Source organism: Salmo salar, chromosome ssa03 (assembly GCF_905237065.1).
Source record: "Salmo salar chromosome ssa03, Ssal_v3.1, whole genome shotgun sequence".
NCBI classification, from domain to species: Eukaryota; Metazoa; Chordata; class Actinopteri; order Salmoniformes; family Salmonidae; genus Salmo; species Salmo salar.
Genome location: NC_059444.1, coordinates 88,931,663 through 88,955,772, shown reverse-complemented (window position 1 = coordinate 88,955,772; position 24,110 = coordinate 88,931,663). Strand labels below are relative to the sequence as shown.

Sequence of the window (24,110 nt, the reverse complement as noted above, 5' to 3'; positions counted from 1 at the left end):
TCAGCCAGAGGCTGCCTCGATATCGTTCAGCTTTTTCCCGGGCTCTGAGAGCCTATGGGAGCCGTAGTAAGTGTCACGTTAGAGAAAAGATCCTCAGTCTTCAATAAAAAGAGCCAAGATGAAACACAACTTGTCAGACAGGCCACTTCCTGCATGGAATCTTCTCAGGTTTTGGCCTGCCATTTGAGTTCTGTTATACTCACAGACACCATTCAAACAGTTTTAGAAACTTTAGGGTGTTTTCTATCCAAAGCCAATAATTATATGCATATTCTAGTTACTGGGCAGGAGTAGTAACCAGATTAAATCGGGTACGTTTTTTATCCGGCCGTGTCAATACTGCCCCCTAGCCCTAACAGGCTAGCCTAGCCTATTGGAACGCACCCTAAGTGTATCCAGGAGTCAGCAGTCCCACCACTAGCCTATTGGAACGCACCCTAAGTGTATCCAGGAGTCAGCCGTCCCACCACTAGACCAGACATGGGCACTATACCTACTTTCTTTGCGTGTGATGTCCACCGCCAGCACAGTGACCGACATGTTGTCCTTGTTGGAGCGCATGTCCTTCAGCACAGCAGAGTTAAGCTCCCTTTTGAACTCACTCAGGTGATCACTGGTGAACCCTGAGACAGAGAGAGGAAGGGAGGGGGAAAGTGAGAGAGAAAAGGGGTGGATGAATTTGATATTGTTACTCCATTCCACCAACTCGGTGGACAATTTTAAAGCCATTATTTTCATGTTGTTTGTGGTTGGCCATCAGATTGAGTGCTAAATAATAATGTAACCTTCTGCTTCTTAAAGTGACCACGACATTACTACTGTGACGCCTAGAAAACACGTATCTCACACGTTCATGCAATGCTTAGCTCACACTAATAGGTCTGATATATAGAGTAATGTTGCGTATCATTATATTATATTATTCATTTCCAGAGAAAACTCACCATTGGGGGCAGGGATGTAGAAATAGGGGGCAAAGCCGTGCACGTGGCAGCACACACTGTTCCCGCTGTCAGTCACCCCGAACATGCGGATTATTGGTACATTCCCCTGAGACTGACCAGGCATGCCAGCCACAGCAGCCCCTGTTGAACAGACCATCAATTTAGGTTGGTGTCATGACTCGTACTCCTGCCTTAAAACGTGACGTAAAAATGGCCTTTAAAAGTCTATAGCAGCCTAAATACGCTTCAACTAAAACTAACATGTTGGTCCCATGGACTGTCAGGCATTGCCTTTATATATCCATCTATGATCTTGAGAGTGGTTACATTTCTCCAGCCTCATCCCTGAGCTTTACTGCAACTGAAGTTGACTGTGACATAGCTTACCTAAATAGTAGTCGAGGTCGATCTGTTGGAAGACCAGGGTGTCAGAGTCCGGGTTAAGAGGGGCGGCCTGCGGCCGACGCCATCGGGGGTTGAGGTCAGCAGAGAACAGCTCACCTGCAACCGGGTCAAGGGTCAGGGGTCACATGCAGAAGACAGTGTGATGTTAAAGAGGCAGGTTAATTAAAAATGAATGAAACTCTCCACCACCAGTGTCAAATGGTAGCCTGGGTACCAGTGTGTTGAGTTATCATTCCACTCCCTGTCATGCTAAACATGTAGTAGGCCTACATGGAGTGGAATGATGGTTATAAACAGGTTCTGGATTTCAGGCTAGTCAAATGGCAGAAATCCTAAACATTTCAGTCATTCCAGACAATAGGAATCCCTGGTAAGACTAAAGCCTGCACAATGCACATCAACATGCGCTCTCCTCTCATCCTCTCACCAACAGGGATGACGTCATGCCCTGCCTGTCCTTCCCTCTCCTCCGCCTCCATATCGGCTTCTTCGAACAGGGCGAGTTCCTCCTCGAAGATCGACGGGCTGTCTTCCCAATCCCCAGCAGTTTTACCACGCTTGGCCTGGGACGCCCCGCCCCTCGGCGGACCGCTATTCCGCCTTTTAGCATCCATGTGTCCTACAGGAGACATCAATGGACCAACGATTAGTACTTTACACACCTTGCAAGCATTTGTATCTGTCACGTGTGAATATTGTTTATATATTTAGTACTATATCTATATATTTATCTTATCTGATTTGCTACAACTTATCTTCCTTCTGGAAAAATGAAGTAATTCTAGTGTATTCTATTCAACCAAATAGGCTACAACTGGTTCAGCTGGTAGAGCATGGCGCTGGCACCATCAGGTCGTGGGTTTGATTACCGCTACGGCCATCAATAAAAAAAATGATGGACCCAAAACCGTAAGTCACTTTGGAGAAAAGCATTAGTTAAATCGCATGTATATTATATAGCCAGGCCTATTTCATTCTGATTGATATAATTCACTGTCATCTGGCCACTTTGATTATACAGTTGAAGTCGGAAGTTTACATACACCTTAGCCAAATACATTTAAACTCAGTTTTTCACAATTCATGATATTTAATCCTCGTAAAAATTCCCTGTCAGAATAATAATAATAGAGAGAATGACACCTTTCAGCTTTTATTTCTTTCATCACATTCCCAGTGGGTCAGAAGTTTACATACACTCAATTAGTATTTGGTACCATTGCCTTTAAATTGTTTAACTTGGGTCAAACGTTTTGGGTAGCCTTCCACAAGCTTCCCACAATAAGTTGGGTGAATTTTGGCCCATTCCTCCTGACAGAGCTGGTGTCACTGAGTCAGGTTTGTAGGCCTCCTTGCTCGCACACACTTTCTCAGTTCTGCCCACATATTTTCTATACGACTGAGGTCAGGGCTTTGTGATGGCCACTCCAATACCTTGACTTTGTAGTCCTTAAGCCATTTTGCCACAACTTTGGAAGTATGCTTGGGGTCATTGTCCATTTGGAAGACCCATTTGCGACCAAGCTTTAACTTCCTGACTGATGTCTTGAGATGTTGCTTCAATATATTCACATCATTTTCCTGCCTCATGACACCATCTATTTTGTTTAGTGCACCAGTCCCTCCTGCAGCAAAGCACCCCACAGCATGATGCTGCCATCCCTGTGCTTCACGGTTGGGATGGTGTTCCTCGGCTTGCAAGCCTCCCACTTATTCCTCCAAACATAACGATGGTCATTATGGCCAAACAGTTCTATTTTTGTTTCATCAGACCAGAGGACACTTCTCCAAAAAGTACGATACTTTTGTACCTGTTTCCTCCAGCATCTTCACAAGGTCCTTTGCTGTTGTTCTGGGATTGATTTGTACTTTTCGCACCAAAGTACGTTAATCTCTAGGAGACAGAACGAGTCTCCTTCCTGAGCGGTATGACGGCTGCGTGGTCCCATGGTGTTTATACTTGCGTACTATTGTTTGTACAGGTGAACGTGGTACCTTCAGGCATTTGGAAATTGCTCCCAAAGATGAACCAGACTTGTGGAGGTCTACAATTTTTTTTCTGTGGTCTTGGCTGACTACTTTTGATTTTCCCATGATGTCAAGCAAAGGGGCACTGAGTTTGAAGGTAGGCCTTGAAATACATCCACAGGTATACCTCCAATTGACTTAAATGATGTCAATTAGCCTATCAGAAGCTTCAAAAGCCAGGACAACATTTTTCTGGAATTTTCCAAGCTGTTTAAAGGCACAGTCATCTTTGTGTATATAAAGTCCTGACCCACTGGAATTGTGATACAGATTATTTCACTAACAATTCACTGTATGTATCAATTGTTGGAAAAAATACTTGTGTCATGCACAAAGTAGATGTCCTAACTGACATCCCTAAACTATAGTTTGCTAACAAGAAATTTGTGGAGTGGTTGAAAACGAGTTTTAATGACTCCAACCTAAGTGTATGTAAACTTCCGACTTCAACTGTAGCTGATGTAGTTATGGTGAGCTTTCTAGCGCAGTGGCTGCCTGGGCATCACTCAGGTCGACAGTGAAGGTTGTTGTGTTAGATTGCTAGAAATTCTATATTTAGGCCACTTAATTTCAATGCCCAATGATTCTTGAAATGCCTCATGAGTTTAGTAGAACGGTCTTACCCCACCATAATCCAAAATATAAGGTTGTTACAATGTCTTTGTAAACAATGTAGCTATAGCTTCAAAATATGTGTCAAACTAGCTATCACTCTGATCTCATGTAGACTGGGACTTGTTAGGGTCATAGCTCCATCTATGACGTTGAGTGTTACCTAGCTACTACAGTAGCTCCCTCATTTTTACAAAGTTACCTACATGTATCCAGCCCTGGCTATCCATGTGAACTAACTACAGTGGTGGAGAAAGTACAACATTTTCATACTTGAATAAAAGTAAAGATACCTTAAAAGAAAATGACTCAAATAAAAGTGAGTCACCCAGTAAAATACTAGAGTAAAAGTCAGAGTATTTGGTTTCAATATACTTAAGTATCAAAAGCAAATGTAATTGATAAAATGTACTTAGGTATCAAAAGTAAAAATCATTTAAAATGTCTAATATTAAGCAAACCAGACGACACAGTGTTCTTGTTTTTTTAATTTACGGATAGCCAGGGGCACAGTTCAACACTCAGACATCATTTACAAACGAAGCATGTGTGTTTAGTGAGTCCTCCAGATCAGAGGCAGTAGGGATCACCAGGGATGTTTACTTGATAAGTGAGTGACTTGGAACATTTCCCTGTCCTGCTAAACATTCAAAATGTAACGAGTACTTTTGGGTGTCAGGGAAAATGTATGGAGTAAAATGCACAATCATTTTTAAGGAATGTAGTGGAGTAAAAGTAAGTTGTCAAAATAGTAAATAACCAAAACAAACGACTTAACTACTACTTAAAGTATTTTACACCACTAACTATAGGAAACCAAGTGGCAGGGCTGCCGTTTGGCTGAAACACGAATGAAGGACTGTGCCTTTAACAGGTAATGTTAACTAGCTACAATAACCGAATCCAAATATCACTTTCCAACTTCATAGCTAGCTATCCGCGGATGAAGTTGAGACACTGGTAACTTCTGGTCACATTTGGAAGACGAGCAGACACCATTAGTAAGTAGCTATCAATATTAATAGTTACAAGTCGCCGTTGAGGTGTTTATTTGCTACAATGTGAACTTCTCAACGTCGTTGAACAACAACACGCCTGAAAGTTAGCTATCGCTAACTAGCTAGCCCTGTTTATATTGTAAATAACTAGTTACAAAGAAACAAATGGGTATACAAATGAATCATCATCCGAATGTATTTGGCAATCTCACACATGTGACATGGTTAGCTAGCTCTCGCTACTTGGTAATAAAATGTTGTAGCTACCTTTTCAATGTGGTGACTTCGATCAGATCCGACTTGACAACAACTCCCGCCACTTGTGCGTTTAATTCGTGAACTTCCACCCCCGGAGGATTTCCACAGCGCACGTGGTGATTGGTCAAAAGAGCGGAAACACGTGGCTGAAAAAAAGGATGGAGGCAGCGGCCATATTTGGTGTGGCTCAGAGACTGAAAACTCTGTGTGAGCTGTGTTAGATTTCTATCATAACAATATGTTTACATTGTGGTGACACTCAATTTGAAGTCTAATCACTGAAAATAGACTGTTTAATATGTATTTTAAAGACGTATAAAACACTTCTATTGTATCTCTATGAGCTAATAACCTAACCCAATAGATGAAATCGATCTTTATTCCAATTATTATATTATATTGTAAACAAGCAGTGTGGTTCACTGTAATGTATTTATCGTTATAGGTTACTAAAGGGTTATATATCAGGCCTGTATGTGTGTGTGTGTGTGTGCAGGTGTATGTGAAGATGGCTGGGGGTGGTGCGGAGGGCACCTCAAACAGCTTTTTCCTGCAATCTAGAGCCATAATCATTATACTTAATTCTGTGTAAAAGAATATCTCAAATGTTCTGCATATCTAAGCATACCTCTTAAGCTGTCTGTCTCCTCCTGACTGATGGTTATTTTTTTAAAGAAACTAAATATTATTCTCTGCATCTCTGATCAAATCTGGGTAAAAGAGTTCAAGGAATTTGAGTCTTATTTAATACATTTAGTTATTACTTGCTTTTCTAAACCAACCTTGCCTACTCTAACTTGATTGATATCCTGAAATGTCTTCTTGGTCGCTGCTTTTAGCAATGCTAGCATTTACACAATTGCGTTGCTGGGGATTAGCTTGCAAAAAAAATGGAATAATATGCCAGAAGTCAAAAGTTTAATAAAATTTAATTTCATCTTATTCTGTTGATTGTCTGTAGGCTTGGTCTTTATGCAGGGGAGATTTGAGAGAGAAAAACATCAAATCAAATCAAATGTTATTAGTCACATGCGCCGAATACAACAGTAAACCTTACAGTGAAATGCTTACTTACGAGCCCCTAACCAATAATGCAGTTTAAAAAAATACAGATAAGAATAAGAAATAAAAGTAACAAGTAATTAAAGCAGCAGTAAAATAACAATAGCGAGACTATATACAGGGGGGGTACCGGTACAGAGTCAACGTGCGGGGGCCGGTTAGTTGAGGTAATATGTGCATGTAGGTAGCGTTATTAAAGTGAATATGCATAGACAACAGAGAGTAGCAGCGGTGTGAAAGAGGAGGATGGGGGAGGGGGGCATTGCAAATAGTCTGGGTAGCCATTTGATTAGATGCCTCTTGGACCTAGACCTGGCGCTCCAATACCACTTGCTGTGCGGTAGCAGAGTAAACAGTCTATTACTAGGGTGGCTGGAGTCTTGACAATTTTTAGGGCCTTCCTCTGACACCGCCTAATATAGAGGTCCTGGATGGCAGGAAGCTTGGCCCCAGTGATGTACTGGGCCGTTTTCACTACCCTCTGTAGTGCCTTGCGGTCGGAGGCCGAGCAGTTGCCATATCAGGCAGTGATGCAACCAGTCAGGATGCTCTCGATAGTGCAGCTGTAAAACCTTTTGAGGATCTGAGGACCCATGCCAAATCTTTTCAGTCTCCTGGGGGGGAATAGGTTTTGTCGTGCCCTCTTCACGACTGTCTTGGTGTGCTTGGACCATGTTAGTTTGTTGGTGATGTGGACACCAAGGAACTTGAACCTCTCAACCTGCTCCACTGCAGCCTGTCGATGAGAATGGGGGTGTGCTCGGTCCTCTTTTTCCTGTAGTCCACAATCATCTCCTTTGTCTTGATCACGTTGAGGGAGAGGTTGTTGTCCTGGCACCACACTGCCAGGTCTCTGACCTCCTCCCTATAGGCTGTCTCGTCACTGTTGTGTCATCGACAAACTTAATGATGGTGTTGGAGTCGTACCTGGCTGTCCAGTCATGAGTTAACAGGGAGTACAGTAGGGGACTGAGCACGCAGCCCTGAGGGGCCCCTGTGTTGAGGATCAGTGTGGCGGATGTGTTGTTACCTACCCTTACCACCTGGGGGCGGCCCGTCAGGAAGTCCAGGATCCAGTTGCAGAGGGAGGTGTTTAGTGCCAGGGTCCTTAGCTTATTGATGAGCTTTGAGGGCACTATGGTGTTGAACGCTGAGCTGTAGTCAATGAATAACATCCTCACATAGGTGTTCCTTTTGTCCAGGTGGGAAAGGGCAGTGTGGAGTGCAATAGAGATTGCATCAGTGGAACTTATAATTAAACAGACTTTCCAAACGTGGGTCTGGCGGGGACAGAGAGACATGCAAGAGGAAAAACTATAAGTTCGGTAAGGTTTCACAGCATATAAGAACTGAGAGCGGGGCTTGCTGCATGGTCAAATGTCATTCTGTAGTCACGTTGTTGGTTGTACTTTCCGCTATATTCCAATCTGACACTCAACGAGCATTATAAATAACTTGCTTGCCCTTTTCTCTCCTCTTTGAAAAATAAAAAAAGACAGACCAGTTGCTCACGTTGCTCACGATTCCCTCTCCTTCGATTGACAACAAAGTCCACCAACCACAGTCCGTCTTAGTGAACTCAGTCAACCAATTGTACATGTTGGTTTGTGAAAACGACCCATTTTGCCATGGGCGGGGCCTGTACCCCATAGAAATCAAGGGGTCAAGAACGCCATCTCATGAATAATGTGAAAGGAGGCGGTACTTTTGCCGATACAACCCCGCCCCCTTACGTGCAGTAATCCACACACAGGCGTTATTTCATTTTGTCCATCAACATGACATACTGTGCATTAAACCAATGTGGATCTCCAGCATTCGCATGAGGCTTCCGCCCCCTCTGCTATCTCATTTTTTTTTTTTTTGATTGATTGATTGAAACAGATGCCAATGTTGCCATAGCTTGCTTTACCGAACTTGGTACGACACCGGTTTAGGGTAAGTAACCTTCACCACCTCAGTGGGGTTGATAATAATTCCATGTTTTCTGGAACGTATAGCCTATGAGTACGTGTATTATTGCCGAGGTAAGGAGAGCGTCCTCTGCATCGCGATGTGTTTTGGCTGGGCAAGCAGTCTTCCTGATACAGTGTGTCATCGCAATGTAACGGATGACAGTAAACACGTTACATTGTAGTCATTATTAGTAACAAAGCGGTGTTTCATAATTATGAATGATAGTGTGTTGTTCGCTGCTGGAGTGTGTGTGTCTGTGTGGGAGGTGTGACTGAGCGGCACGAGCGAAGAGGAGGCCTCAGACAGTACTAGTAGCCAGCCAACCTGTTCCCAGGCAGCCTTACAGGCTTCTTTAGGATGTATAATGTACTCCATTCATATTCAGGAAGAGAAAGTAGCCTCAGACAGTACTAGTAGCCAGCCAACCTGTTCCCAGGCAGCCTTACAGGCTTCTTTAGGATGTATAATGTACTCCATTCATATTCAGGAAGAGAAAGTAGCCTCAGACAGTACTAGTAGCCAGCCAACCTGTTCCCAGGCAGCCTTACAGGCTTCTTTAGGATGTGTAATGTACTCCATTCATATTCAGGAAGAGAAAGTAGCCTCAGACAGTACTAGTAGCCAGCCAACCTGTTGCCAGGCATCCTTACAGGCTTCTTTAGGATGTATAATGTACTCCATTCATATTCAGGAAGAGAAAGTAGCCTCAGACATGGTCAGTGTGACGTAGGCTATCATAAACGATTTATATTGCCCTGCCCTGGGCTGAGTGGGACTCCGCCTGTCTTTTACATCTCTATCATTCATCAAAGTGTGTGTGTGTGTGTGTGTGTGTGTGTGTGTGTGTGTGTGTGTGTGTAAAGAGAGAGTACATTCGCTCCATCATAACAAGTGTGTTACACTACAGTTCCACTACAGACCTGCTCTGTATGAAATGTCTCTACATTGCCAACAACAGTCTGAAACCATGGGAGTTGGTTTTGCCTGAGCCACAGCATGCCAACAGTCAACCAACGTTGGGCTGCTGCAACTAGTGTCGTAAATCACCCTGCAATATTTCATCATGGTGCTGCATGTCACCAGCATCGTTTGTTGTCCAAGCTATTTCACAAAAGTTCAGGGGGGTGTGTCACATTCAGTATTTTTCTGACATGACAAGATTGTCTGGTCAGAACATGTCACTAAAATAGTGTAGTAACTTCCTGGTCCTAGGCTCTACTCAGCGCCCACCTTCACCTCTCTCATCCTCTCCCTCCCTCCATCTCTTCTACCTCACCCCTCTCTTCCTCAGCCTCTCCCTCCCCCCACCGCTTCTACCTCACCCCTCTCTTCCTCAGCCTCTCCCTCCCCCCACCTCTTCTACCTTACCCCTGGCTCTTCCTCGTCCTCTCCCTCCCCCCACCGCTTCTACCTCACCCCTCTCTTCCTCAGCCTCTCCCTCCCCCCACCGCTTCTACCTCACCCCTCTCTTCCTCAGCCTCTCCCTCCCCCCACCTCTTCTACCTCACCCCTCTCTTCCTCAGCCTCTCCCTCCCCCCACCTCTTCTACCTTACCCCTGGCTCTTCCTCAGCCTCTCCCTCCCCCCACCGCTTCTACCTCACCCCTCTCTTCCTCGTCCTCTCCCTCCCCCCACCGCTTCTACCTTACCCCTCTCTTCCTCTCCCTCCCCCCACCTCTTCTACCTTCCCTCTCTCTTCCTCGTCCTCTCCCTCCCCCCACCTCTTCTACCTTCCCTCTCTCTTCCTCGTCCTCTCCCTCCCCCCACCTCTTCTACCTTACCCCTCTCTTCCTCTCCCTCCCCCCACCTCTTCTACCTTCCCTCTCTCTTCCTCTCCCCCCCACCTCTTCTACCTTCCCTCTCTCTTCCTCCCCCCCACCTCTTCTACCTTCCCTCTCTCTTCCTCCACTACTCTACATTACAGTTGATGACTGTACTTCCACAAATATTTCACTCTCTCTCACACACACACAGATCACACTCTCACACACACACAGATCACACTCTCACACGCACCACCCAGATCACACTCTCACACGCACCACCCAGATCACACTCTCACACGCACCACACAGATCACACTCTCTCACACATCCAGATCACACTCTCACACACACCACACAGATCACACTCTCACACGCACCACACAGATCACACTCTCTCACACACCCAGATCACACTCTCTCACACACCCAGATCACACTCTCACACGCACCACACAGATCACACTCTCACACGCACCACACAGATCACACTCTCACACGCACCACACAGATCACACTCTCTCACACACACAGATCACACTCTCTCACACACACAGATCACACTCTCTCACACACACAGATCACACTCTCACACACACAGATCACACTCTCACACACACCACACAGATCACACTCTCACACACACAGATCACACACACAGATCACACTCTCACACACACACAGATCACACTCTCACACACACCACACAGATCACACTCTCACACACACAGATCACACTCTCACACACACAGATCACACTCTCACACACACAGATCACACTCTCACACGCACCACCCAGATCACACTCTCACACGCACCACCCAGATCACACTCTCTCACACATCCAGATCACACTCTCTCACACACACCCAGATCACACTCTCACACGCACCAGCCAGATCACACTCTCACACACACCACACAGATCACACTCTCACACACACCACACAGATCACACTCTCACACACACCACACAGATCACACTCTCACACACACCACACAGATCACACTCTCACACGCACCACACAGATCACACTCTCTCACACACCCAGATCACACTCTCACACCAGATCACACTCCACACGCACCACACAGATCACACTCTCTCACACACACAGATCACACTCTCACACACACAGATCACACTCTCACACACACAGATCACACTCTCACACACACAGATCACACTCTCACACACACCACACAGATCACACTCTCTCACACACAGATCACACTCTCACACACACACAGATCACACTCTCACACACACACAGATCACACTCTCACATGCACCACACAGATCACACTCTCACACACACAGATCACACTCTCACACACACAGATCACACTCTCACACACACAGATCACACTCTCACACGCACCACACAGATCACATTCTCTCTCACACACACAGATCACACTCTCACACGCACCACACAGATCACATTCTCTCTCACACACACAGATCACACTCTCACACGCACCACACAGATCACATTCTCTCTCACACACACAGATCACACTCTCACACGCACCACACAGATCACATTCTCTCTCACACACACAAGATCACACTCTCACACGCACCACACAGATCACATTCTCTCTCACACACACAGATCACACTCTCACACGCACCACACAGATCACATTCTCTCTCACACACACAGATCACACTCTCACACGCACCACACAGATCACATTCTCTCTCACACACACAGATCACACTCTCACACGCACCACACAGATCACACTCTCACACGCACCACACAGATCACACTCTCACACGCACCACACAGATCACATTCTCTCTCACGCACACAGATCACACTCTCACACGCACCACACAGATCACATTCTCTCTCACACACACACCAGTGCATACTGTCTGTCTCATTCTCACACACACTCCTAGAACCCCATAAGACACAGCAGAGCTAGTTGGGACAGCCTCTTCTCATTGACTTTTTAAAGAATCAAGGTGTGTATTTAATAAATCCTTTCTGACATCAGCAGCTGTCACAAATACTTCTCCAGATACCCAGCCTAAAATCCCCAAAAAGCAAGCAATGCGGAAAAAGTCCCACGAGAGAGAGGTGTGTGTGTGTGTTCTGTGTGTGTGATATATATATACTTCTACAGATATATATATCCCCCGCCACATAGACTATAGTAGCATAGATAGGAACACAGTAACAACTGTAGCAGTGATGAATAAATACATGTCCATTGGGGTGGAGGCAGAGTAAAGACTGTTGGGGGGGGTGACCATAGGGGGAGCAGCAGACTAAATTACCACTGCGGGGGTGTGGGGACCAAGTGAAATAAAATATAAATAATCATTTTTGACTGACATATTTTTAGACCACGACGTCCCAGTTCTCTCTAAGCTGAGCGTACTGAGGTAACCATCCACTCTCTCAATGGTCTTAACACTCGGGGCGACAAGTAGCCTAGTGGTTAGCGACAGGTAGCCTAGTGGTTAGGGACAGGTAGCCTAGTACTTAGGGACAGGTAGCCTAGTGCTTAGGGACAGGTAGCAGCCTAGTGCTTAGGGACAGGTAGCAGCCTAGTGCTTAGGGACAGGTAGCAGCCTAGTGCTTAGGGACAGGTAGCAGCCTAGTGCTTAGGGACAGGTAGCAGCCTAGTGCTTAGGGACAGGTAGCAGCCTAGTGCTTAGGGACAGGTAGCAGCCTAGTGCTTAGGGACAGGTAGCAGCCTAGTGCTTAGGGACAGGTAGCAGCCTAGTGCTTAGGGACAGGTAGCAGCCTAGTGCTTAGGGACAGGTAGCAGCCTAGTGCTTAGGGACAGGTAGCAGCCTAGTGCTTAGGGACAGGTAGCAGCCTAGTGCTTAGGGACAGGTAGCAGCCTAGTGCTTAGGGACAGGTAGCCGCCTAGTGCTTAGGGACAGGTAGCAGCCTAGTGCTTAGCGACAGGTAGCCTAGTGCTTAGGGACAGGTAGCAGCCTAGTGCTTAGGGACAGGTAGCAGCCTAGTGCTTAGGGACAGGTAGCAGCCTAGTGCTTAGGGACAGGTAGCAGCCTAGTGCTTAGGGACAGGTAGCAGCCTAGTGCTTAGGGACGGGTAGCCTAGTGGTTAGGGACGGGTAGCCTAGTGGTTAGGGACGGGTAGCCTAGTGGTTAGGGACGGGTAGCCTAGTGGTTAGGAACGGGTAGCCTAGTGGTTAGAGGCAGGTAGCCTAGTGGTTAGAGGCAGGTAGCCTAGTGGTTAGAGGCAGGTAGCCTAGTGGTTACGGACAGGTAGCCTAGTGGTTACGGACAGGTAGCCTAGTGGTTACGGACAGGTAGCCTAGTGGTTACGGACAGGTAGCCTAGTGGTTACGGACAGGTAGCCTAGTGGTTACGGGCAGGTAGCCTAGTGGTTACGGGCAGGTAGCCTAGTGGTTACGGACAGGTAGCCTAGTGGTTACGGACAGGTAGCCTAGTGGTTAGGGACAGGTAGCCTAGTGGTTAGGGACAGGTAGCCTAGTGGTTAGAGCGCTGGACTAGTAACCGAAAGGTTCCAACTATCCCTGAGCTGACGAGGTACAAATCTGTCGTTCTGCCCCTGAAATGTTCCTAGGCCGTCATTGAAAATAAGAATTTGTTCTTAACTGACTTGCCTAGTAAAATAAAGGTAAAATAAAAATCCCAGATCTATGCTGGAACATTGTTAACATTGTGGGAGGCAACCCATCTGCCTAGGGAGACTACTCCCAGGGTCTGGTTGTATATGGGCGGCTGTATATGGGCGGTTGTATATGGGCGGTTGTATATGGGCGGTTGTATATGGGCGGTTGTTTATGGGCGGTTGTATATGGGCGGTTGTATATGGGCGGTTGTATATGGGCGGTTGTATATGGGCGGTTGTATATGGGCGGTTGTATATGGGCGGTTGTATATGGGCGGTTGTATATGGGCGGTTGTTTATGGGCGGTTGTTTATGGGCGGTTGTATATGGGCGGTTGTATATGGCCGGTTGTTTATGGGCGGTTGTATATGGCCGGTTGTATATGGGCGGTTGTATATGGGCGGTTGTATATGGCGTTCGTTGTTTATGGCGGTTTGCGGTTGTTTATGGCGGTTGTTATGGCGGTTGTATATGGGCGGTTGTTTATGGCGGTTGTTTATGGCCGGTTGTATATGGCCGGTTGTATATGGGCGGTTGTTTATGGCCGGTTGTATATGGGCGGTTGTTTATGGGCGGTTGTATATGGGCGGTTGTTTATGGCCGGTTGTATATGGCCGGTTGTATATGGCCGGTTGTATATGGCCGGTTGTATATGGGCGGTTGTATATGGGCGGTTGTTTATGGGCGGTTGTTTGGGGGTGGTTGTATATGGCCGGTTGTTTATGGGCGGTTGTTTATGGGCGGTTGTTTATGGGCGGTTGTTTGGGGGTGGTTGTTTATGGCCGGTTGTTTATGGCCGGTTGTTTGGGGGTGGTTGTATATGGCCGGTTGTTTATGGGCGGTTGTATATGGGCGGTTGTTTATGGGCGGTTGTATATGGGCGGTTGTATATGGGCGGTTGTTTATGGGCGGTTGTTTATGGGCGGTTGTTTGGGGGCGGTTGTTTGGGGCGGTTGTTTATGGGCGGTTGTATATGGGCGGTTGTATATGGGCGGTTGTTTATGGGCGGTTGTTTATGACCGGTTGTTTATGGCGGTTGTTTATGGGCGGTTGTTTATGGGCGGTTGTTTATGGGCGGTTGTTTGGGGGCGGTTGTTTATGGGCGGTTGTATATGGGCGGTTGTTTATGGGCGGTTGTTTGGGGGTGGTTGTTTATGGCCGGTTGTTTGGGGGTGGTTGTATATGGGTGGTTGTTTATGGGCGGTTGTATATGGGCGGTTGTTTATGGGCGGTTGTTTGGGGGTGGTTGTTTATGGCCGGTTGTTTATGGCCGGTTGTTTGGGGGTGGTTGTTTATGGGCGGTTGTATATGGGCGGTTGTTTATGGGCGGTTGTTTATGGGCGGTTGTTTGGGGGTGGTTGTATATGGCCGGTTGTATATGGGCGGTTGTTTATGGGCGGTTGTATATGGCCGGTTGTTTATGGCCGGTTGTTTGGGGGCGGTTGTATATGGGCGGTTGTATATGGGCGGTTGTTTATGGCCGGTTGTTTATGGCCGGTTGTTTGGGGGTGGTTGTATATGGGCGGTTGTTTATGGGCGGTTGTTTGGGGGTGGTTGTTTATGGCCGGTTGTTTATGGCCGGTTGTTTGGGGGTGGTTGTTTATGGGCGGTTGTATATGGGCGGTTGTTTATGGGCGGTTGTTTGGGGGTGGTTGTTTATGGCCGGTTGTTTATGGCCGGTTGTTTGGGGGTGGTTGTTTATGGGCGGTTGTATATGGGTGGTTGTTTGGGGGTGGTTGTTTATGGGCGGTTGTATATGGGCGGTTGTTTGGGGGTACAGAACATGGTGTTCTTCCACAACTCGTGGTGATGATTCATGTCTTTTTAAGTCTAGAAAGTTCCCCCTGTACCACTGACCAAATACTGTTGTATATGGGCCTACGGTATCATTGATGTCATTTGATCAAGTTATCAGATTTGGATACAGTACTTTGTACACACACACTCTCTCTTACCTTACCTGGGTTGTGATGTTGAGTCAGTCATGTCATATAGTGTTTTCATGTTAACTCTTCCTTTCAATTTTGGGGCAGCAAACATAGACATTTCCTTCTGCATCTTTATCTCACCACTGCATTATACTCTTTGTCATAGGAGCCATTGTAAACAAGCTGTGTATAGTTTCTAATGATGCTTTAAAATAGTGTATATTCAACCAGCAGATATTAAAGGCTGTCCGACAGCAGTACGCTAATGATAAGAAGATGTAAATGAACAATAAAGTTATTTCTTAAACATTTATTTGGAGGTCAGGATACTGATGTGTAAAAATGCTGGAAAGTGAGCACACACATTCACTTTAACCCTTAACCTCGCTGACTCTACTCCTAACCAATGGTAACTTCTAAACCTCACCCCTTAACCTCGCTGACTCTACTCCTAACCAATGGTAACTTCTAAACCTCACCCCTTAATAACCTCGCTGACTCTACTCCTAACCAATGGTAACTTCTAAACCTCACCCCTTAACCTCGCTGACTCTACTCCTAACCAATGGTAACTTTTAAACCTCACCCCTTAACCTCGCTGACTCTACTCCTAACCAATGGTAACTTCTAAACCTCACCCCTTAACCTCGCTGACTCTACTCCTAACCAATGGTAACTTTTAAACCTCACCCCTTAACCTCGCTGACTCTACTCCTAACCAATGGTAACTTTTAAACCTCACCCCTTAACCTCGCTGACTCTACTCCTAACCAATGGTAACTTCTAAACCTCACTGACTCTACTCCTAACCCCATTTCATTTCCACCTCAATGATGACCCCTATGTCTAACTGTACATCTTCAGCTATTTTAGCTCTGCCAGCTAAATATACCCTTCCTTCCAAAAAACAATGTTTCTCTCATGACATGTCTAAACCATGTGTGTTGTTCTTCTTTCCCAGCATGCCTCTGGCTCGCAGCCTGTCCATCACCTCCCTGTCGGGGTTGGAGGAGTGGGATGAGGAGTTTGACCTGGAGGACGCTGTCCTCTTCGAGATCGCATGGGAGGTGGCTAACAAAGGTGTGTGTGTGGAACGACAGTATATTAGTAATAACTCTTGGTTCTGTGTGGAACGACAGTATATTAGTAATAACTCTTGGTTCTGTGTGGAACGACAGTATATAACTAATAACTCTTGGTTCTGTGTGGAACGACAGTATATTAGTAATAACTCTTGGTTCTGTGTGGAACGACAGTATATTAGTAATAACTCTTGGTTCTGCGTGGAACGACAGTATATTAGTAATAACTCTTGGTTCTGTGTGGAACGACAGTATATTAGTAATAACTCTTGGTTCTGTGTGGAACGACAGTATATTAGTAATAACTCTTGGTTCTGCGTGGAACGACAGTATATTAGTAATAACTCTTGGTTCTGCGTGGAACGACAGTATATTAGTAATAACTCTTGGTTCTGCGTGGAACGACAGTATATTAGTAATAACTCTTGGTTCTGCGTGGAACGACAGTATATTAGTAATAACTCTTGGTTCTGCGTGGAACGACAGTATATTAGTAATAACTCTTGGTTCTGCGTGGAACGACAGTATATTAGTAATAACTCTTGGTTCTGCGTGGAACGACAGTATATTAGTAATAACTCTTGGTTCTGTGTGGAACGACAGTATATTAGTAATAACTCTTGGTTCTGTGTGGAACGACAGTATATTAGTAATAACTCTTGGTTCTGTGTGGAACGACAGTATATTAGTAATAACTCTTGGTTCTGTGTGGAACGACAGTATATTAGTAATAACTCTTGGTTCTGTGTGGAACGACAGTATATAACTAATAACTCTTGGTTCTGCGTGGAACGACAGTATATAACTAATAACTCTTGGTTCTGCGTGGAACGACAGTATATTAGTAATAACTCTTGGTTCTGCGTGGAACGACAGTATATTAGTAATAACTCTTGGTTCTGCGTGGAACGACAGTATATTAGTAATAACTCTTGGTTCTGTGTGGAACGACAGTATATTAGTAATAACTCTTGGTTCTGTGTGGAACGACAGTATATTAGTAATAACTCTTGGTTCTGTGTGGAACGACAGTATATTAGTAATAACTCTTGGTTCTGCGTGGAACGACAGTATATTAGTAATAACTCTTGGTTCTGCGTGGAACGACAGTATATTAGTAATAACTCTTGGTTCTGCGTGGAACGACAGTATATTAGTAATAACTCTTGGTTCTGCGTGGAACGACAGTATATTAGTAATAACTCTTGGTTCTGCGTGGAACGACAGTATATTAGTAATAACTCTTGGTTCTGCGTGGAACGACAGTATATTAGTAATAACTCTTGGTTCTGCGTGGAACGACAGTATATTAGTAATAACTCTTGGTTCTGCGTGGAACGACAGTATATTAGTAATAACTCTTGGTTCTGCGTGGAACGACAGTATATTAGTAATAACTCTTGTTTCTGTGTGGAACGACAGTATATTAGTAATAACTCTTGGTTCTGCGTGGAACGACAGTATATTAGTAATAACTCTTGGTTCTGCGTGGAACGACAGTATATTAGTAATAACTCTTGGTTCTGCGTGGAACGACAGTATATTAGTAATAACTCTTGGTTCTGTGTGGAACGACAGTATATTAGTAATAACTCTTGGTTCTGTGTGGAACGACAGTATATTAGTAATAACACTTGGTTCTGTGTGGAACGACAGTATATTAGTAATAACTCTTGGTTCTGTGTGGAACGACAGTATATTAGTAATAACTCTTGGTTCTGTGTGGAACGACAGTATATTAGTAATAACTCTTGGTTCTGTGTGGAACGACAGTATATTAGTAATAACTCTTGGTTCTGTGTGGAACGACAGTATATTAGTAATAACTCTTGGTTCTGTGTGGAACGACAGTATATTAGTAATAACTCTTGGTTCTGTGTGTCTGTGCAGTCGGTGGGATTTACACAGTGATCCAGACCAAAGCCCGTCTGACAGCAGAGGAATGGGGAGAAAACTATTTCCTGGTTGGTCCGTACGTGGAGAGTAACGTCCGCACCCAGGTGGAGCTGATCGAGCCCACCAACCCTGCCCTTAAGAGAGCCATAGACAAGATGAATTCCAGTGGATGTAAGGTACAGACCCACACAGAGACCCACACAGAGACCCACACAAGTTTGCTGGCACTATTAAAGGACTTAAAGGGGAAATCTGCAGTTGTTTCCTCCATTTTTGGACTTAAAAGTTAATATGTCCCCATTTTGATTCTTTAAGAATATAACTTATATAAATGCCTCATGAGCTTAGTTTAACTGTCGTACCCCACCACAACCCAAAATATAGAAGCTTTGCCCAAATGTTTGTAAACATAAACAAATACCATATAAATCAAACATGGTCCTTGCGTCCATAGCTCTGTCTGAGTTTGAGAGTGGTTACATTTCCCCAGCCCCACCCCTCAGCTTTTTACCAAACTGCAGATTGTCTCTTTAAAGGAGCTACGTGTAACATTAGCACCAACTAGCACCAACTAGCAGCAAAGGAGTATAAATCCATGAGACTTAAACTAACTTTTTAGAACCCAGTGTAAAGTTGCTAATTAGCATTTTTACCTCAACTAGCCTGTGTGTGTACAGCTTCCTAAATTACCATTGGTTCTCAATCGTGACGTTGACAACAATAGAAAAGAACATTAGCAATACATAACTTCACGTCCTTGCAATTGAAGTTTTTTGGGATTATGATGAGGTTAAAAGCAGTACTATGCCATTTCAGGCAATTCTAAGCAGTGTCCTTCAGTTTAAATTAAGTTTGAGTTACTTCATGACTTCAACCTTGCCTCAAAAGCCCCTGTGCGCCCCAAGACCCCACCTAACCCTGGTCCATGGCATTGGCCTTTCCCCAGGACACACACACACACACACACACACACACACACACTAACCTTGTGGGGACACACAAGTCAGTCCCATTCAAAATCCTATTTTCCCTTACCCTAACCCTAGTTCCTAAACTTAATTCTAACCCTAGCACTAATTCTAACCTTAACCCTAAACCGCCTAGAAATAGTATTTGACCTCGTGGGGACTAACAAAATGTCCCCAGTTGGTCAAAAATAAATGTTTACTTCTGGTCCCCACAAGTATAGTTAAACACGTCCACACACACACACACACACACACACACACACACACACACACACACACACACACACACAGTGTCCCTCTTTCTCTCTGTATTTATTTCACTCTATCCTTCACTGTCTGTCCTTGTCGTTCTAATCTCTGGTATTTCTGTTAAAAGGTTAAAGGCTGTATCAGTGTCAGACACACTGCTGTCTATTTCTGGTAGGCAGTCTGTAGCGTGTGTTTAGTGTGTGTGTGTGTAGTTCATATGTGTAAGTGTGTGTGCCATACTGAGTCACTCCTTGGCATTCTATTTGTGCAGGGTCATAGCAGTGCAGTGCACCATGGGAAAGCCCTGTGTGGTGAGGTCAGATCATTTGATTGGAGGAGAGCGATACTGTGTCCTAATCGTCCTTACTTGAGGACTGGAAGTTGTGGAACATTTGTGTAAATCATTGTGTAAGCTCCCTGTTCTTTGTGGTATAAACAACAGGACAATGTCTTTTAATTCTCTGTACTGGGCAACGACAAATAAACATGTACATGTCAAACACTCTAGGTCCAGACTGTGACCACATTGAAAACATGCTAGTTGAGTAACGACACTATGGCTAACAGCACCAGACCTTGTCTGGCTGGCTAGCGAGCTACTTTTAAAACACTGACCCCAGTCTCTCATTCTTACCCCTCCTCTCTCATTCACTCTCACCTTCACTCTCTCTCCGCCTCTCTCTCTCACCCGCCATCTCTCTTCACCCCAGGTGTACTTTGGTCGTTGGCTGATTGAGGGCAGTCCATACGTGGTGCTGATAGATGTGGCGTTCACGGCCTGGAACCTGGATAAGTGGAAAAAAGAGTTATGGGACAACTTCTCCATCGGGGTGCCCTGGTTCGACCGCGAGGCCAACGACGCCGTCCTCTTTGGCTTCTTGACCGCCTGGTTACTAGGAGAGGTGGGTTGCTGCCAGGGAGGGTCAGGGATAATGGGTTACTAGGAGAGGTGGGTTGATGTCAGGGATAATGGGTTACTAGGAGAGGTGGGTTGCTGCCAGGGAGGGTCAGGGATAATGGGTTACTAGGAGAGGTGGGTTGCTGCCAGGGAGGGTCAGGGATAATGGGTTACTAGGAGAGGTGGGTTGCTGCCAGGGAGGGTCAGGGATAATGGGTTACTAGGAGAGGTGGGTTACTGCCAGGGAGGGTCAGGGATAATGGGTTACTAGGAGAGGTGGGTTGCTGCCAGGGAGGGTCAGGGATAATGGGTTACTAGGAGAGCTGGGTTACTGCCAGGGAGGGTCAGGGATAATGGGTTACTAGGAGAGGTGGGTTGCTGCCAGGGAGGGTCAGGGATAATGGGTTACTAGGAGAAGTGGGTTGATGCCAGGGAAGGTCAGGGATAATGGGTTACTAGGAGAGGTGGGTTGCTGCCAGGGAGGGTCAGGGATAATGGGTTACTAGGAGAGGTGGGTTGATGCCAGGGAGGGTCAGGGATAATGGGTTGAATGGGGCTAAGGGGGGCGTGGCCTACACACTGCTCACTGTTATAACAGGGAAGTAGGTGGTTCTAGCCCAGTGGTCACCAACCCTTTCTGAGTCAAGATCATTTTCACAGTCAAAAATCAAGCTGAGATCTACTGCTCAGATTAATTTTTTTACATTAACCCACACAAACAGTTTAGTAGGAATGATGTTTGGGCAGTAGGCCTAATACATTATCACAGCATATTGGCTATATGAATGGCCTGCCAATATTGTTAATCAGACCATATTAGATTTCAAAACTCGAGCTTTGATAACAAAATAGATCAGTTGGTTTATCACTGTGGAGCATGAATTTAAATAATTTTTATTTTTATTTTACTGGACTGATGGTATCTGCATCTGATGGTCAACGAGGTCAAATCACCACGTCACTGATCTTCAGGTCGAAAGGTCGGAGCTCTAGAGAGATGCTCGAGTTTCCGACTTGGAATTCCGACTTGGATGACCGTTCAAAACGATTTTTCCCAACCACCTGTCACGGTTCCAGCTCTCTCCTTCCTTCGGTGAGACTGACCAGAAAGAGAGGACACCGTCTTCCACCTGATGGTGAAACTCGAGTCGCACCGCATCTGCCTCATGTACAAATTCATGTTGTTCCTATGACCAGAGAAAGTAAAATATTTCCTAATATTAAAATCGACACGACGAGCTGCTAATAATAATAAAACGCAGGGCTATCAATACTTGGCTACTCATTCATTGCAGCTGCAGCCCGAGCGGAAGTACGGAGAGGCGCATTTTGAAATGTGTTGAATAAAACAGTGACTGTGCTGAATATAAACTTAAACATGAACTCACTCATAAAAACAGCAGGACTTTTCTGTATTCGTTGACAGTCTCTCTGTGGTCATGGTTTTAAGTTATTCAATCTTACGTAGACTAGTAGCCTATTAAACTTGGATGTGGCCAGGGTCATGGAAGCTCTGTAGCTACGGTGATTTGAGCTATCCGATTGGGCAGCGCAGTAGGTGCACTCGATTTAGTCAGAGATTTGCCGGGTAGACAGTTTGTCTCATGGGAACACTTTGCGTACCCGGTGTTCAGGACTTTTGAATCAAGTGCACCTACCGGCAATGGCTTAACATGATTTAAAAAAAGGAGCTCACGCCTTTATCATTCGTTGGCTTTTCTACAGAAATATTTGGTGATCGACTAGGAATGCCTTGAAGATCGACCATTGCGATCGACCGGTTGGCGACCACTGTTCTAGCCAGATTAATAATGGCTTGTGTCAGTGAAGGTTGCAATTCATTAGTAACAGTATTCCATAGAAGGTTCTGTATTAACCCCACATTGTATGCTGGCCCATTATATTAACCCCCCATTGTCTTCCTCCAGAATGCTGGCCCATTATATTAACCCTACATTGTCCTCCTCCGGTATCCTGGCCCATTGTAGTAATCCCACATTGTCTTCCTCCAGTATGCAGCGCAGTGTGAGGAGCCTCCCCATATCCTGGCCCATTTCCATGAGTGGCTGGCAGGCCTGGGCCTGGCTCTATGCCGACAGAGACAGTTGCCCGTGGCAACCATCTTCACCACCCACGCCACCCTGCTGGGACGCTACCTATGTGCCGGCAGCGTGGACTTCTACAACAACCTTGCCGATGTGAGTGTGGGTATGTTTGTGTGTACACATGTGGTGATATCATGATCTGTGGTGTGTGTGTTGGTCAGGGTGGTGATGTCATGATCTGTGGTGTGTGTTGGTCAGGGTGGTGATGTCATGATCTGTGGTGTGTGTGTTGGTCAGGGTGGTGATGTCATGATCTGTGGTGTGTGTGTTGGTCAGGGTGGTGATGTCATGTTTACTATGTTCTGATTGTTCTGTCTTTGCATCTTCAGCATCATTCACAGGTAACTGACCTCACAGTAAGTTTTGTGGTTAATTCTAGGTTGTTTGAAAGTCAGTTGTATCACCCTAGCTAGTATATTTTGCCCTGATCCTAAATCAACCCCTTACCCGTAGTCCCCTACTTAGTATTCACTAGTGTAGATCTGAAAGGGAACTGTTATCAGATGATACCAAGCTGATGCTTCTAGAGTTAGTGGAGAACTGTTACCAGACTGATGATGCCAATCTGATGCTTCTAGAGTTAGTGGAGAACTGTTACCAGACTGATGATGCCAATCTGATGCTTCTAGAGTTAGTGGAGAACTGTTACCAGATGATACCAATCAGATGCTTCAGAGTTAGTGGAGAACTGTTACCAGATGATACCAATCAGATGCTTCTAGAGTTAGTGGAGAACTGTTACCAGATGATACCAATCTGATGCTTCTAGAGTTAGTGGAGAACTGTTACCAGACTGATGATGCCAAGCTTATGCTTCTAGAGTTAGTGGAGAACTGTTATCAGACTGATGATACCAATCTGATGCTTCTAGAGTTAGTGGAGAACTGTTACCAGACTGATGATGCCAATCTGATGCTTCTAGAGTTAGTGGAGAACTGTTATCAGACTGATGATGCCAATCTGATGCTTCTAGAGTTAGTGGAGAACTGTTATCAGACTGATGATACCAATCTGATGCTTCTAGAGTTAGTGGAGAACTGTTACCAGACTGATGATGCCAAGCTGATGCTTCTAGAGTTAGTGGAGAACTGTTACCAGACTGATGATACCAATCTGATGCTTCTAGAGTTAGTGGAGAACTGTTACCAGACTGATGATGCCAATCTGATGCTTCTAGAGTTAGTGGAGAACTGTTACCAGACTGATGATGCCAATCTGATGCTTCTAGAGTTAGTGGAGAACTGTTACCAGACTGATGATACCAATCTGATGCTTCTAGAGTTAGTGGAGAACTGTTACCAGACTGATGATACCAATCTGATGCTTCTAG

General features: G+C 45.4%; 2 protein-coding genes across 3 annotated transcripts in view; one reads left to right on the top strand and one right to left on the bottom strand.

Annotated features, from left to right (window-relative positions):
- The window catches only part of LOC106606382 (DNA polymerase delta catalytic subunit), a 41,073-nt gene extending 35,682 nt beyond the window's left edge, over nt 1-5,391 (bottom strand). The window contains exons 1-5 of the mRNA XM_045715715.1: nt 5,255-5,391; nt 1,777-1,968; nt 1,332-1,445; nt 945-1,085; nt 498-623 (exon numbers count right to left, since the gene is read on the bottom strand). Coding sequence (XP_045571671.1) covers nt 498-623; nt 945-1,085; nt 1,332-1,445; nt 1,777-1,963 — 568 coding nt within the window. The 5' untranslated portion in view covers nt 1,964-1,968; nt 5,255-5,391. The remainder of the gene's footprint in view (nt 1-497; nt 624-944; nt 1,086-1,331; nt 1,446-1,776; nt 1,969-5,254) is intronic.
- Nucleotides 5,392-8,031: 2,640 nt separating this feature from the next.
- Nucleotides 8,032-24,110, top strand: part of LOC106601986 (glycogen [starch] synthase, muscle) — a 34,717-nt gene continuing 18,638 nt past the window's right edge. For both annotated transcript variants that reach the window (XM_045715716.1, XM_014194429.2), the window contains exons 1-5: nt 8,032-8,245; nt 16,544-16,662; nt 18,555-18,736; nt 20,488-20,679; nt 22,688-22,873. In XM_045715716.1, the coding sequence (XP_045571672.1) occupies nt 16,545-16,662; nt 18,555-18,736; nt 20,488-20,679; nt 22,688-22,873 (678 nt within the window). In that variant the 5' untranslated portion in view covers nt 8,032-8,245; nt 16,544. The remainder of the gene's footprint in view (nt 8,246-16,543; nt 16,663-18,554; nt 18,737-20,487; nt 20,680-22,687; nt 22,874-24,110) is intronic.